Here is a 17,533-nt window from a genome sequence, read left to right on the forward strand (position 1 = left end):
AGCTGCTGGGCCTATTTAGTGTGCATACGACACACCTGGCACAGTTTATTAATTTCACACGTAGCGTAGCGCGTGCATGTCGTCATCCAATCCTTTTGTCAATCCTTCTTAATCGCCTTCGCTTCCGAATCAGCATTGCTATTGCATTTGACGGGTCGACGATCTGTATTTGTGTTTGCTTAAATAACTCAGACGAAGCTCATGTCTGAGGTCGGAAGGTAAACAGACGCCTCATTTACAGCAAGTGGGTGCGGGAGGTTTTTCTTCTTTTTCTCTCGTTTTTTTGGCGGATTGCAACTTTAAGGTGCATACCGCCACCTACTGTACTCGCCGTGAAGTTGTTTGCGGCCTGCCAGTAAACCCAAAGCAGAAGAAGAAGAGGTGACGTCAGCGGTTCATTTGCCTAATCCACCCCCAGGAACTCATTTTGGTGTGAACGCGATCTGCTTTAGTTCATCAGAACTAAAAGAGCTCTCATGAACTATTGTGGGAAAAGTACTTGGTGTGAACGCGCCTATTGTAGATAGTACCTGGTACTTTTTGGGTATTGCCTAGTTCGAGGTTCCCTGTTAATTGACCAGCTGCCTCCATCAATACTTGCTCCATATTTTGAAAAATGGAAGCCTACAAAACGACACTGTTGCTAACTAATGAGGTACATCCGTTCCTCTGTTTGGTTGCTGTTCCAAAGACTCACTGTGTTGTGTGTATGTGTAGCGTTGAAGCTGATATCACAGCAGTTTAACGTAGCACTCCTACGACGCTCGGCTAATACCTATACATTTACAGGGCACAATCTGCAGTGTAAAACAAAATGCCCTAAAGTACCTAGTACTAAAAGACAGTTGAGCTGAGCCAAACCTTACCATGCAGCGGAAATTAAGCCCTGGTATAAAAGAGGGTGTAATTATTAACTAAGTGGAATGACTGGCATTCTGTTGCAATGCTGAGTCTCCCAGGGTGGTCCCCTTCTTGCTGTTAGACTACCAAAATGTGCCGATTTACCTTCCTTGACCTAGGAAAAAAAACAAGGCTTAGTTTTAGAAAGGTTTAATCAGGATTAATGTTTAACCAGTGTGTCAGGATGGTTGGAAAACACTTCAGCGTGAACTGATTGTTAGTTGCTTTGTTTTATGTATGTGTAATTCAGTGTTTCAAAGTGATTGTGTTAGATGTTATTTTATGTTGAGGACCACATGGTTCCCATTCTGGGTTAAGTGAGAGCTGTACACTCCCATGCTTCAGCGGGTCAGAACTCAATCTGTTCTCTCTCAGGAAGGAACTCTGTCTCCAAGGAAAGCTCTGGCACGTTTGCCAGTTTTCATCAGCTTTCAATCTGATTTCTCAGTTTGTTCTTTTTGTGCACATACAGCTATGCACACACAAATTATCACTGTACTCTTATTACATTTATTGATCATTTGTGCCATAACAATGTCATACTCGTGTCAATGTTAGAAGCTATCTTTGTATAAGTGATAAAAACAAGGTAGGTGGTAATCTACCCAAGGTTACTGAGATCTGTTATCTTTGCTATAAAATGTATTGCTGAGCAATTTCAGAATTTTGGTCTGTCAATCTGTCAAAACGTGTACAATTCAAACTGATCCTAAGTGTCTTTTTAAGCCCTTAAAGAATGTTACGTCATCCTTAGTTCACAGCTTAATTAGTAAGCCATACCATGGTTGCGGACAAATTGTCAAAAACAGCCACTCCTATGTTGCTTTCTAAGCACTATTCCTTAACCTCAGTGAACATGTCATGGCGCTAAGGAAAGATGTGAAGGAGAATTCATAAAGATTGAGAAACAGACATCTGCGGTGTTAAAGAATCCAACGGCTCTTAGACTATCTAACGTCACATTGATGAGCCAGTGGGTTATATTGATGTGCGTCTGCCATGGGGAAACTAACATTTTCAGCAGACTTCTATTAGTGCATTGATATTTTTTGCCTCGTAACTTTCCTATGCTTTTTAAACATGGACAACAGTAAAAAGATAGTGATATTTTTCATTACCAAGGAAGGAATTTGAGTAAATAGTGAAATGGGAAGTTGTCTGAGCATAGACAGAAGACCCCCAGAGGAACCAGCATTGCAATTATAATACTACAAGTGAAAATATATGTAAGTATTGATCATTTGTGTTGTTTGTACTATACGTTCTGTTTAATTGTTGTGTTAAGTGAGAAGTAAAGCAAAGCTGTGCTATGAAAGCGAGCTTTTGCTAACTTTAGATCCCTAACAATGCAAGCTAAGTAGCCTAACCGCAGGGACAGTTAGCTACTTAGCTAGCAGTGTGTGAGCGGTCAGACACCGGCACCAGAGTTCCCGTTAGCCGGTAATTACCGGACAATGACCGGTAAAATATGCGGAAGTCCGGCAAATCTAAATCTCTCCGGTCAACATGTCCGGTAAAAATATTTTGCCCTTAGCGCAATATAAAGTGTATTAAAATAAACAATAAATAGATTTTTGTTTTTGTTTGTTTAAATTAAATTATCTTTTGTGTTAATAGGCAAGCGCACTGTAGGCCACGGCGTAATGTGGAACGAACCCGTTTACATTTGTTTCATTCAGTAAGATAAAGTGGACGCACAATAACAACAGGACGACAGAGAGATGAGAAAAATCAGACATGGCAAAACAAGCTAAGCTTAAAAATTATTTCTTTAAACCAAGCAGGTCTAATGATGATAATACCGACGTTGAGATGGCGATACCGCCTGCTGTCAATGAGACCGCAGATGCCTTGGCCCCGGACAGAAAAAAACAAAGATCCCGCGCGTTCAGACCCGAATGGAAAGATACATTCACCTGGCTGAGGTGCGACATTATAGATGGGCAAGAAATTCTGTTCTGCTCACACTGCGAGAAGTCGGGGAGAAAGAACGGGTTCACCAAAGGAGCAACAAATATGAGAACCTCTGTGCTTATTGAACACAGTCAGAGCAATGAGCACATTTTGTCAGTGAACACAATACCACAACAAACCGCAATGAAAGGCCACTGCGAGAGGACGAATGAAGCTTCCAACATGAAGCTATGTTCTCAGCTAAAAGTAGTGTTTCACATGGCTAAAAACGACATTGCCGGTAATCAGTATGCAGGGTTGACTGAGCTACTACGAGAAGTGAAGGCTCCTGATTTTGTCACAGGTGATGGAATTTACCGGCACGGTGATTCCGTTGATGACATGGAAAAGGCCATAGATGAAGTCCTGATTAAGCAGCTGGACGAAAAACTAAAGAAGAGTGACTTTATCGGAATAATCATTGACGAGACGGTTAATATCACTGTGGACAAAAAGCTGATAATATACGCCAAGTTGCAAATTAAAGGAAAAGTGGAGACGTGTTTTTTGGGAAACTGACGTGCACTCCGGGACAGCACAGTGTATATTTGATGAGGTGCTCCGCGAGAGGGATGTGAAACTGTCAAGCGTCATTGGCCTGGGCTCAGACGGGGCTAGTGTAATGATGGGCAAACGTGCTGGAGTTGGTGCTCTTCTGAAGAGAGAGAGTGCGTTTTGCATTCAGGTGCACTCTTTGTAGGAAAACCTACCGTCTCCCACTGTAAACATGTTTAATTTACTCTGAAGTTGTATTTGTCATACAAATGTTGAGCGTTGGCCAGCGTTTCCGCCAGGGGGGCGTCTTGCCGTCATTTGAACTCGAGCCGAGGGCGTCCAAAAATATTAACAATTCGAGAGAAGATCGAGAGTTTTTATCGCTTGAAATAACGAATAGGAAAAAGGACAAGGACATCCCTCTGTTGGAGGGGCAAAGGAGTCTGGTGGGATTCTTTTCGGAGTATTGAAGATCGTTTCCCCGACATCGGCGGTGCCTGCTACAGCACAACACGGAACGTGCGCGATTTGGACACGATGAGCAGTGCTAGTGGAGCACGCGCGTGAGCTGCGAGCACCAGAGCCTCGAAGCGGCGAAACTGAGGCACCGTGGTAAACTGTGGTAACATGAAGAGCCGTTTGGGAGCCGAAACAGCCGACGCTTTAAGGGAGCCAAGCCAAATGATCCGGCTCACTAACGTAAAAAGACAGTATCTATAAGGGGTGGCTCAAGTCAAAATTCAAGCACACACCCCCCCCGCTCTCAGGGTGGACGCCCTCTCAGCCCTGGTCTGGCGGAAACACTGGCGTTGGCTCTTCTTCTATGTGTTGCAAAATGCTACACATAGGTTACCTGTGATTAGTATCACATTTTTGGGACAATTAATTCTTCTTTTTCTATATGGAGCCCTTTTGATAGTTAACTTTATATTTTTCATTTCCTAAAACATTTATGTTCATCTCATATTAACAGTGTGGATCAATAGCCGCGTTCACACCGGAGTACTTTTCACCGTACTTTTCGCGTTTAGTTCCGTTAGTACCCCTTATGTCGCGTTCACACCAAAAAGAGCACTTAATCTCGGGAACATTTACCCCCATTTTTAGTGCCTGCTGAGAGATGGTACTTTCCTGGGGGAAAAAAGTGCCCCAGTTCTGATTGGCTGGGCGAATTGCAAACCACGCCCCGTACAACTCTGAAATGTTTTGTAGAGCCGCCATTTTATTATCCTGGCATTAGCATTATTAGCATTAGCATTCGCCCAGTGCACAAACGCAGAGAGACTAACTTATGGCAACACAAAATAAAACATGGGAGCGGTGGAGATGAGGAGGTGTCGGCGTTCTGGCGATTTACTCGGAAGGCTTCAGTAGAAGCTGCTGGGAGTCCCAGCAGCTTCTACTGAAGCCAGTCCCCAACTCCGGGGACTTCCGGCCGGGGACTCCGGGTGGCAGTATACGCCGTGAAGTTGTTTGCGGCCTGCCAGTAAACCCAAAGCAGAAGCAGAAGAAGACGAAGTGACGTTAGCGGCTCATTTGCGTAATCTTCCCTCAGGGAAAAGTACTCCGGTGTGAACGCGATCTGTACTAAATGCCCTGGGGTAATAAGTGCCGGGGCACTGAGTGCCGGCACTAAATACGGCAAAGTACTTGGTGTGACAGCGTGGTCTCCAGAGGTCTTATCCCACTTCCTGTGAGGGGGCTGCAACAGATCCACGGAGGGGGCATGAAGAAAGACCTGCACCAACTTTATCCATGCTGGGCGTAGCTGTTATCACTTGCTCAGTGTCATTTCATTTGACCAATGTGAACCATGTGTTTACATATTTAATATATTTTATTATTATCCACCTTTTTGTTTAAAACATTCTTTGAGACCACATCTGAGATCATTTCTGGTTCTCATTTCAATAAATGTGATCAGTATTATCACTATTGTCTTTATTCTACATGAAAATGTTAGAGCTTCAATTCAAATCTGTCGATTGCTATTATTTATATCTCCCTCAGGCCAGGAATAGTATGTTGAGTTTCATGGTAAATGTATATCATTTTCTCACAGGATATAGAATGAGACAACACAGTTTTTATCCATTGTGTATGAATACATGCTTCAGCTCTTCAGACCAACATAGTAAGCTGTGAGCATGTTCCTAATTTTCTTGGTATGCAACCTAGGTCTGGTCTGTTTAATAAAGTAATGATGTTAAAGTAAGCAAATTAAAGGGGACCTATCTTGCAAAATGCACTTTGTGATGTCTTTTATGCATAAATATGTGTCCCCGGTGCGTCGGGGAACTCACGCAGCATCAGAAAATAAAACCCTCTTTCTTTTCCTCCGTACCCAAATCTTTTAAAAACGGGTGTACAACGAGCGGATACAGATTTGCTGCCGATCTGACGTCAAATCGGCAGCGGACCCACTGCCACAATGCCTGACGTGTTTTGGACGTAATCTCGTCTTTGTTTACATTAGCAAGCCTCGCTAACACTCAGAGCTAACCTGTACTGTAGAGCACATGTGTTTAAAAAGCAGGAAATAAAAAAAAGGAACTCACCTTGTGATAAACCTGCAAGAGAAAAAGCATTTGAGCTCCATACTGTTTCAGAAATAATCTTTGATGTGGTTTAGAACAGGATGGCGTTTTATCACAGCAGAATTTAACTTTATCTCCGGTAGAATTCTGATCAGGCATTAGCTCCGCGTCCACTTTAAATTAAATAATAAGCAAAATGCTAAATGTTGAGAACACGGCTTGCGAAAATATACGGGTCGTGTCCACAACACACAAACTGATCCTGCTGTAACAAGTGCACGTTACTGATGCAATATGGTTGAGACCATTCAGGCTTATGCTAGAAGAGGGGTGCAAGGAATAGTCTAAGTAGTGGGGGAGTTTTATACACTAAAGGTGTGGAAATTCTCTGGCGTTATAATATCAGCGCGGCCGCCAATCAGAGCAATGAAACGTTGGGTCTGCGTCATGCATTACTGATTGAGATCAGTCGGAACCGTTATTCAGTATCCCTATTGGATCTTCAACGTGTACTATCATACGTCACGTTCACAGTGATCCCTTTTTATTTACTACAAGACAAATGTGCCGTTTTATTTCATACAGTTCCATTTTGATTGAGACAGGGAAATAATCTAAACCTCACGCGTGGCGTTACACTGTCAAGGGGGGCGATATAGCGTGTATGTAATTACATTACAAATACTGATTTGAGCCCCACCACTGTATGGGTTAGCCGTACCATAGATTACCCAACAAAACTACTCTGGCGCCGCCACTGCCAGTGAGGTAAAGGCACATCTTTATATGATCATTATAGTTATAAAAAAATAAGAGACTAAAGTAAACGGGTATAAAATTCTATATGACAGTAAAAAAAAGTTGTTATTAATAAACAAGAATACAGTTTGAAAGGGGAGTGATTTGTAAAATATCCATAAAGAAAAATAAATCTGCTAACAGTTCTGTTTCATATGGATGTTGAGAGATGTATCCATAGATCTCTTAATGTTGCTCTCAAAGTGCACCAGATTGATGCTTTTAACTTCAACATTTAAAAAAAAATCTTCCCGGGGGGAGCATGCCCCCGGACCCCCCTAGAGGAGGTTAGGTCCCCCCCCCACTTAAATCATGTCCACATGGATAGGAAACTAAAAACATTTGCACATATCTTGTGTCCATATCGTTCTGTTGTGGTGGTCATGCCACACCGTGCACGTGCATGCATGCGCGAGTCATGGTAAAATTGAAATGGCCCTTGAGAGGAAAAAGGTTCCCCACCCCTGCCTTAAACGTTCATCCTTTACTGTTTGAATACTGTTCTTTGTTGAGGCCCCTACACACCAGGCCGATATCGGCCGTCTTGCGTTGTTGGGCGAAAACGGGTTCCTTGTCGCCCAAAGTCAATTTGGTGTGTCCCGAACCCTCGGCCGTGACACGCCTTATTTGGCCTTTCACGATCGACACCCGGCCGATTCAACATGTTGAATCGGCACCGATCACACTATTAAGAGTGAATATCGGCCGATAACGATCGGCGGCCGATAGATCTAATTGCAAGATATATTTTTTTTTTGCTGTTTTCTCTTTTGACATTTAACATGCTTTGGCTGTGTTTTCAGCTGATGCTATTTATTCTATCACTATCTAGGTTTATTTATCCCCTATAAACTTTGTTACCTGGAAAATTAGTCTTTATTTAGGATATTTAATTATCCTCTTTTGCAACTGCTGTTGCAAATGTTATTTAAAGTGTTGCTGTCTGAATTGCTGCTGCATTAGAAACCGGTTTACTAAGGAAAAGTCTTGCCCTACTCTGCCGAGCATTATCTCACACTTCCTCCTGTGTGCCATTATCAGCAGAGCCTTGTCACTGTTGATCTTCCAGACGCATCAGAGCCCTGTCTCTCTGCGTCAACACCGCTCAAGGTTGTCAACCTTCTGTCCTCTCCTCACAGCTTTGTGACTGTCTCATCAGCCATGTAACCCTGCACTACCAGCTGTGATATTGACTGAGCCAAATGTCAAGACCTATCAGATACATAGGAATACTGCATTGTTTATTGAACAAACATTAGAGTATTAGAAAGCCGGGTTTAGGGAATAATTAGCAGGAAGTAAGCAGTGCACTGTCATCATATTCAATTCAGTTCTCATATTGGTCATTTTTTTACAGTACGTCCTCCATTCCTGAGGACTTGTAGCTTACATTTTACCTTAGGAATTTATACAGGCAAAATTATTATAATTACAAAAAAAGTCTGCTGACTAGACTCTGATAAAATAATCTAAACTTATGGTCCACTAACTAGCTATTTCCAGAGCTTTTGGTTCCTATCTCAGGGTTTTAATTGGTGGATAGAGATAGCTCAGTTCACGTAGCCTGAAGCTGAATTCATACGATACGTGATTTGCTCTCTGCTCACCGTGAGGTTCGGCGCAGAGCCTTGCGGTGAAAAGGCAAGCTAAGTTTTGTTTCTATGGTTACCTGCTTGCTTTTTGCAGTTACATACAGCTGTTATGTGATTGTTTGCGGATCAAAAGTTCATCAGCAGTAACCAGGTCAAAGTTGAAATAATATGAACTTGGAGTTCAGTGACCAGCAACAATTTCAAGCAGTGTGCGGCGCTGACGGTAGTTTCACAGAGAATTCTATTCAAACCACATTATCTCAACCCAGCATCTAGCAAGAGGTTTACATGTGTTTGATGATCGATAACCTTTGTGGACTTTTTATTAACCGTACTCTCCTCCAGCAAAGAAGGCCAACTAGTACTAGTAGTATGCTGTAAAGTTTTATTTGTACTTTGTGCACATGTGTGTGAACCACGTTGCCTGAAGTTTCATGATATTCCTGTAATTGACATGTTGTGAATTTGACAGAAAACCAGCAAAGGCAGGAAGGAACAAAACTGCTTTCATAAAAAACTAAAGGAGCTTTAAATGTTATGAAAAATTAAATTAATTTACTCTGGTTTAGGCAGACTTGTGGAGAGCGCATTATAGATAATGATTACCTAATTTTCTTTATTTCTTTTACAATTTGAGGTCAAGCTTTTAAGAATGCTTTTCTGGAGGTAAAAGGAAATTTGGCTTTCATCTCCTTATCACTGTGAGTGGGTTTTGATATTGAATATTATATATGTATATTGAAATCTCTCCTTTCTGTTCTTCTCTCCCCCTTTACACTTCCTCCCCCCCTCTTGCCATTTCCCTTTCTTTCCTCTTTTGCTTTCTCCAGGTTCTGTTGCTGTTTTGCAGCAGGTGACCCCCACTCCTCAGCCAAAATCCGTTTATTAGATGTGACCACAAGGTTGATCAGGAGAAGCCACCATGTCTTAAACCCAGACGGGCCCTCTGGAGCCCTGTCCCCCCACCCTGGATCCCCCTCCCCCTCCCCTATCCACCACCTTACCCCTTCTCCCAGCCCCATCCCACTTCAACACCTCCTTCCACATGTGAGGGACAGGCTTCCGGGCTCCGGCTCGCCTCTGGCACACCCCCCCTCTCCCTCAGTAGAGATGAGCCTGGAGAAGCACCAGCAGTTGGGTGGTGGTAGCGGAGGGGGGTTGGGCTCTGACCGGGACCTGCAGTCCACTGCTTCCTCCATCTCTCTGCCCTCTGTGAAGAAGGCCCCCAAGAAGAGGCGCTTCTCCCTGGCCTCTCTCTTCAGGCTGCGAGGCCGGGAGCCCAAATCAGGGCGCCAAAGGTCCCGAGATCTCCAGTACCCGGGACCCATTGGGCTAGTCGGTGTGGATGGCATCGCCAGCATTGAGAGCATCCACTCTGAGATGTGTAACAATAAGCACTCTGCCTTCTTCTCTGCGGCTGGGGCCGGAGCTGCCTCTGCTGCCGCCTCCACCTCATCTGCCTCGGGGCCTTCCTCCTCTACCACCACCTCCTCCTCCTCTAAGGTGGGGGGTGCGGTGGTGGCAGATCTACTGGAGTGCCCGCTGTGCCTTCTGCTCCACTCCAGGGAGAGCTTCCCTGACATCATGACCTGTCACCACCGCTCCTGTATGGATTGCCTGCGGCAGTATCTGCGCATCGAGATCTCAGAGTCTCGTGTCAACATCAGCTGCCCCGAGTGCTCGGAGCGCTTCAACCCTCACGACATCCGCATGATCCTGGGTGACCGGGCACTCATGGGGAAATATGAGGAGTTCATGCTGAGGAGGTGGCTGGTGGCTGACCCGGACTGCCGCTGGTGCCCTGCGCCGGACTGTGGGTAAGAAGTGAATAAAATACACAGCATGGCAACAAAAAAAACGATTAGTAAGAAGGAAACTTTAAGCGATCTCTTGGCAATATACCTCCAGCTCTTAAAACATTTATGAACATAGGATTGCACTCTACACAAACCTTTCTTTAAGAAGTGATGATTTCGATGAGTTAGAAGAGGTGAAATATTTCCTCTCTTTTTGTGGAGCAGGTAGCTTAGAATTTATTTAATAAACCTTGAATACTTGAGCAGCTCCATGTTTGTTTTGTTTTTGTGAGTTTTGTGTCCTGTATTTTAAAGGTTAAAAAACCAGTAGCATAAAACAACGTTAGACGTTTGTGTTGGATTAGCTTCCCTGTTATTATGTGCCGTGTTTCAGAGAACTTTGGGAAATGCACAGAAGGCAAATTTGAACCAATGCTGTTCTCCTGGAAACAATAACTTCAGCCTACAGTCATTTGGCCCACATAATCAGAAGCACCTTGTTCAGGCACACCCATGCAGCAAGTGAATCCTGTGCCAGGGGAAAAGAAAGGAAAATAAGCCTTACATTTTCTATTTTTGTGTCTGTTTTTGACATATTGTTGTATTGATCTGACTTTGTAGAAAAATGACCTGAGTATATTCCTTTGCAGACCATACTCTTAGTAGTTTTCAGTGTGGTGGCTTCCCAACAGTGACTCTAAAAAACTTTCATTTGTCTCTGCTAAGCTTCACTGTCTGTCTGCATTCTGGACTGAGTCCTCTGCAGAGTAAAATGATCCATAGCGTAGGAAGTCTCCCAGGCTCTTCATGGCTCTGTGATCAAACTGAATCTGGGGTCATGCACAGAGGGGCTGGGGGGCTTCTGCTTCAGTCTACGTCACATGCTCCAGGGTTTCCCTCAAGACATTGGCTAGCCACTTCAAACGTTTTCTGAACAACGTCTTTAGATTTGTCTCCTGTCTGTTAACTGGAGTCCTCATGCATCACATCACCTCAGCTGTCACTCTCTGTCAACCTGAGGGCAAACACACTCAGCGTTAAACACAGTAATTGAGGATGGACACAGCGTCACTACTCATGTCAAGAGTACTCTGCAGCCTCTATATGGATCACAGTGCTGATGAAAGAGGGAGACAAAGTGCTTTTGTAGTTTGCCATTCAAAATGCTCTCTAATATACTGTGAGTGTAAAAAGAAGGATTAAGCTGGTATCTGTCAATTCTAACTTAGGCCCCAGCTAGATGAGTAGAAGTGTTTTGAAAAGGAACACAGTTCTTCATCATCTATTCTCAATGTCAGCTGTCTAATTTTGTTGCTGGCGTTCTATATGCAACACATTTACTTAAATATACATATTTTTCTTTTATCTAACATTTTATGCTAGTTTTATTCAGAAGTCTTTTCATTTGTTATTGCAGACAATGACATCGTTTAGACAAAACTCATTCTGTGATGTCATGACGAGGATTTATATCTCTGCATTTCCTGATATGTTTTGCTTGTCTTCTACCAGGTTCGCAGTCATTGCTTTCGGCTGTGCCAGCTGTCCTAAGATCACGTGCGGCAGAGAGGGCTGTGGCACAGAGTTCTGTTACCACTGTAAGCTGCTGTGGCATCCCAACCAGACGTGTGATGCAGCGCGGCAGCAGAGAGCCCAGAGCCTCCGCCTGAGGACGGTGCGCTCCTCCTCCCTCAGCTACAGCCAGGAGAGCGGAGCTGCAGGTGGGCTGCTCTTCTCTCTTTATCCTGTGCTCACACATCGCTAAACAGGAGCATAGATTATATGCAAGACATTACCACAATGGTAGCAGTGTTACATATGTATTCCATTTCATTGGAAGATGGATTGAAGGGAATAGAGTGGTGCAGTGAAGACATTTTTACGTAGACCAACCAGGAAGATAGAACACTGTGGCTCCCTCGATAAAGGCAATTACATTTTTCCATTGGATTTGGGGGAAAAATAAGATCTGTGGTAAACAAATGTTGATGTTACTTACACGTTTCCTCATATGGATAGTCTCCACATCTGAACACCTTTTTTATGATTTTTGAAGCATAAATGCAATCGCCAGAAGAAAAAAAGCTGACATTCCGTTATAATCAATCACCAAAAACATATACAAACCTATAAATAGTCAGTGAAACGCCCCTTATATTCATTTATACTGACTGCACAAAGACGATCATAGGAATCGGCGACAGAACGGCTTATGGCGCATTTCCACCGCAGGCCTCGCTCGACTTAGTACGGTTTTGTTAGGCCTTTTTAGGCCCAGCTCACTTTAATGCTGCGCTTCCATTACAGTTAAGGAACTGGGGTAGTAACTATAGTAACGCAGTGTAGGCGCACCCCAGAAAAACAACATCAGCCGTTAGCTGTTAGCACTCAAGCTCACAGCTCCTCATATCTGTTCAGAAACTAGACAAAAGTTAAACAAGTACAAACCACAGACTGCCTGTGTCATGGCGAATACAGTCGCTGGTTTATTTATGTCTGTATAGGCCGTTGTTGTGAGTGTGGACGGTCGGAGCATATACTGCGTTAGCTTAGCCAATCTCCATTTAGAAAACGCGCATTTTAAAAGGTTTTTCACCTGCCGTCTGTCTGCAGACTTGTCAAAGCATTAATTCATGGTTTTTACTAACCGGTATCAGTATGTTGTTACTTCGGCATCATTTTGAAACGTGTATTACAATGAAATCACGGTCAAATATGTTCATCTTGTTGTAGTTGTAGCCCCCTTGCCAGCAATTCTCTCTCTAGTTTAGCAAACTCAGCCCGACTCAGCCCTGTTTGATGGCCCCGATAGAACCACGATTTTGTCGGGCCAGAAAAAAGGTGAAAAAGTAGCCCCGGGCCGGAACTAGGCATAGTGGAAACGCAACCAAAAACGGGCCCGACACGGCACGCTTAAACCGCGCTCCGCGCCATGGTGGAAATGCGCCATAAGTAAGTGTAGTGGAAGTTGTTGTAAAGGGGGAGACAAGTAAACAATATTGTTAGGTGTACACAGTTGGACATGGGAAACTACCTCAGACGGGCCGAGACAAACATTTCACAGATCAATTGTGTTATTTGTTTCCATAACTCCTATGTTTTAACAAGCAACTCATCACATCTTGGTGCACGACATCATTATATTATCTTCATTTGTAAAGGATTGTTTAAAAGCCCAGTTTCAAAGTTCTCTACAATAAAACACATTTCAAACACAGAATTGTGTAATATCTGCACAACCTATAGGCATGGAGAACGCTGTCAGTTTAAACCTTAATCTGTCTTTCTGTTCACCTCATTATTTATGAGAATACATATCATAAAATGCAAGCATTGTAGCCTGTAATAATTATAAAACATATTTGAGGGGTTATTTTCAATAACATATCTGTATTATTATAATTATAATTTATTTTAAATGTGTGCAATAAGGGAGTATCAAGCAGGTGTTTGTTTATTCATTGTAAGATTGCCATTTATCTGTTTTTGAAAATGAACTGAATATTTATTTTTCTCTTTTCATCCTACTGCTATGATGTTGCAGTTTCTCATTTCTCCCGTTTCTGTGCGAAGGCATGTGTGTCCGTGGATGACCGCACATTTACCTGCCAAGTTTGTTTTTTATTAATCACAAACTTTGCTTAGAAATGGACATACGCCATCTTTTGAGCATAGTCAGCAGTGTTTTTAGATTTACAAAACTGGTGGGGCATATATTATATTTATATATCTATCTATGCTCCCTTGTCTCCTCTTCACAACTCCACTTTTTGCGGCACACACACTTACACTTACTTTGCCCCACTTGTGATTAATTGTATGCCGCACACATTGAATAAAGAAATACTCTGAGCATACGCAGCATACTTTCGTAGTACACACTCATTTTTGAGAGAGGGGCTTGCCCCACATCGCTCAACCCGGCTGAAGCAGCAATGTAGAGACCGCTAAACATGATCTTCAAAATATATTTTAACATTTATTTTATACTGAACAATGATTGTAATTATTTTCTACTGATTGTAGGTGGGGCTGTCCCACCTGCCCGTAATGACGAGTCCCCACTGAAACTTTGATATGATGCACACTGAATAGTTTTCTCTCTTTCCTTTCAGCTGATGACATTAAGCCATGTCCGCGCTGTGCTGCTTACATCATCAAAATGAACGACGGCAGCTGTAACCACATGACCTGCGCTGTGTGTGGCTGTGAGTTCTGCTGGCTGTGCATGAAGGAGATCTCAGACCTGCACTACCTGAGGTCGGTTTATTCAAACGCACACATCTTCATAAACCCAGATTCAGATAATGCCTATAATAGGACTTTGCCCAATTTGGTACAAAAGCCAATCCTAACTTAATTTAAGAATACCATTTATCTTAATTCAACTCATGTTAACTTTGGTTAGGAAACCCTAACCACTCTATCGAACTTCCCCATTATTTATAGTGCTGCAGATAGCTGTAACAATCTTTCACAAGTGGTTACAAGCACCAAAATGTCAATGTTTATCCCTCTGGGGCCATTTATTGATACAGCATTCCAACTACTTGTTCTTCTGTGCACAAAATTCTTTATTTTTATTCCACCGGGTTATTTTGCACCTCTTCTGCTCCCACATTCCACATCGCAGAAACTCCGTTCTAACATTAAAACGTTCAGCTCGATCGGGAATCAATGGCTATTACTTTTCTCATTCATAACTTTCATAATTCCAGAGATATATCCCATAATTCATCACATTTTTAACATGGAAGTCAATGGAGAAACTCTTCAGACTTGAAAAATCTTCATGCGACTTCAACTGCTAACTGTTCATTCATACTTTCACTCAGAAACCTCATTCCAACTTTAAAATGTTACACATCTTTCTGACATTATTCATATTAAACAACTTTTAAATCAGATTCATACTTTTAGAGATCTTAAAGTGGACCTATCATGCTATATTTAAATGATATATTGTAGGGCCATACCTATATATATTATACGTTTCTGTTTTCAAAATACCAAACAGATCATGCATTTTAGCCATGCCTCATTTCGCTCTATGTGCTGTTTGCTGTCTACGGGGCTGATCTCTGTGAGCTGCAGCTGACCACGCCCCCCTGCAGGAGAGTGGGAGCCGTGCTCTGATCAGCTGCTGGGCTGTCAGAAGAGGGGGAGAAAAATAGATCTCCGTCCTCCGTGTTTTATTATATAGAGTCGTTATTCATTTGTTTTAAAGCTCAATAAATAACAAAGAAGACCTTTGACTTTTCAAATTTTGTCCGGAAGATTTAAACTTTAACGGACATCTTGACCGGCGAAAGAAACTGAAACTGAAACTCTGCTGCACGGTCCCCTCGTTCCTTGGAAGAGGCGGAGAGGTGGGTGTTTGTCATCTGCTGGTGGACTAACCGGAGAGAATTACAGTGCTTGCCTCGACGGGGAGGGATTGCATTGAATTAAAGCAGCGGGAGCAAACGCTTGCCTCGGGGAGGGAGAAAAAAAGCCACAGCGGAGAATAAACAGAAGGGTAACCATGGTAACTATGGGTGGGAAGTCTTCTTCACTGCTTTTGTGGCAGACTACAGCGCCACTTACAGGCCTGGCATATGTACTACAGCGTCTCCAGCGCTTTCGAGCGGCAATGGCCGGCCGTGGCCCAACCCCACATTCCCCTGATAGGTGGAGAGTTGGCCCAATAGCCGTAGCGCCACTTCTGTGACGTCATAGAAGTGTTCAAATCTGGATCAGTCTGTATCGGATCCGTTGCAGCCCCTTTTTTTAGAGATTTGGGTATGGAGGAAAATAGAGAGGGTTGTGTTTTCTGACACTTGGTGAGTTCCCTGGAACACCGGGGACACATATTCATGTATAAAAGACGTACAAAAGTGCATTTTGCATGATAGGTCCCCTTTAAACATTGTTCAGACCTTGGTAAAGAGGCCTTCTTCAGATTTTAACATTAGTGTGTATTGCGCAGCTCGTTAAGGCTAGAGTGCGTGATGTAACAGCTAGTGGGGGACAGCTTGAAATTCGCCTTCATATATTTTTTTTAAACCTGCCATAATTCCAAAACCCTACATTACCGAGACATCATTTTTCATGAGAAACGCAGGAAAACATCTCGTAGCTTGAAAAAAAATTATTATAATTATTAAACAAAATGCCTCCATTAAAGCCCATTGTAAATTCAGGCTCATCTTTCCTCACAGCAGTATGGAAGCAAACAAGAGACAGAAGTATTTTAATTTGATCAGACACCGAATTTATAGCATTAAAAATAATTACTTTGAAAATCATGTATCTGAATTGTTTTGCTCCGAATTTACCTATATGAAATAAAAATGTAAAAATTCAAGTTAAAAAAATTCGAATGTTCAAATTCAGATCCCAAAAATTCAAGTTAAAAAAATTTGAATGGACAATTTCGGTGTTTAAAATTCGACGTCCAAAATTGCGATGCAACATCATCCAGGCTACCCAGACAGGATAAGCAATCGAGCCTGAATGCAATCGAACCGACTTCTGGCCTATCAGAGCACGACTTTGTCAGTCATGTGATCACAACAACCCGGGAGAAAAATGACGGAGAACAGCGGGGCTCGGGTAAGTAGTCAGTTTGTGCTCTTTATTTTACAAGCAGTGAGGTCTCGACAGCATTTGTATCTTACATTAGCTAGCTAAATGAGTGATGTAGCCTTGTTTGTTTGTAGCCTTGTGCCTTGCTGTTAGCAAGCTCCGTAGTTATCATTAATTGAAGTGAATCACAACGTTACCGTGTCCTTTTGTGTGTGTGGGGGGGTGACGGTTTGCAAAGTAACGTTAAGATCACTTCGGTTAGATAAGTCAAGTAGACCATGCTACACTATACAAATACTCTCTTACAAAAGCCCTGCATTTAAACATGTTAATGTTACTTTAGTAAAAGTATGCTAGTATAATTAGGAAAGTGTTGTTAAAGTATTTAAAGTAGACACAAGTTATACTATTATATTATATCATTTGTTTTATTGTTATTACCGATGCAAAAGTTGACTTAACTGTGTGTAGTTGGAGCTCATTTTGAACAATGAGCTAACTAACTAATTACTTTCATAATGGTTTAATGTGCTGACTATTTTCTACATTAATAGATGGTCTGGTTTGTTCAAACTCTCAAAATAGTAGGACATGCTGTCATAATTACCCAGAGTCCGAAGTGACACCTTTACAATGTTAAAGCTGTTAGATAAAGGTAGTGATGTAAAAACTAAAATATTCAAGATAGTGTAGTGGAAAAGAGATAATGTTTTAAAAACATGTTCCTAAAACAAAATCTCTTGTTTTGGACTGACAGTAATGATTCAAGAAATAGTAGATAAATAAATACACACACATCAATCTGTGTGCATTTGTTGTGGATGGAACACAACAAATGGTGCTCTTACCTGTGATGCCTCCTCCACACATTATAACCAGACTGTATCATTCAAAC

The 17,533-nt window shown here is 42.4% G+C and overlaps 1 protein-coding gene across 1 annotated transcript in view; it reads left to right on the forward strand.

The window, feature by feature from the left end:
• The window catches only part of LOC117497410 (E3 ubiquitin-protein ligase RNF19A-like), a 52,838-nt gene that overhangs the window by 14,903 nt on the left and 20,402 nt on the right, over window positions 1-17,533 (forward strand). The window contains exons 2-4 of the mRNA XM_034149389.1: window positions 9,106-10,092; window positions 11,584-11,792; window positions 14,187-14,331. Of these exons, the coding sequence (XP_034005280.1) occupies window positions 9,386-10,092; window positions 11,584-11,792; window positions 14,187-14,331 (1,061 nt within the window). The 5' untranslated portion in view covers window positions 9,106-9,385. The remainder of the gene's footprint in view (window positions 1-9,105; window positions 10,093-11,583; window positions 11,793-14,186; window positions 14,332-17,533) is intronic.

Source organism: Trematomus bernacchii, unplaced genomic scaffold (genome assembly GCF_902827165.1).
Source record: "Trematomus bernacchii unplaced genomic scaffold, fTreBer1.1, whole genome shotgun sequence".
Taxonomy (NCBI): Eukaryota; Metazoa; Chordata; class Actinopteri; order Perciformes; family Nototheniidae; genus Trematomus; species Trematomus bernacchii.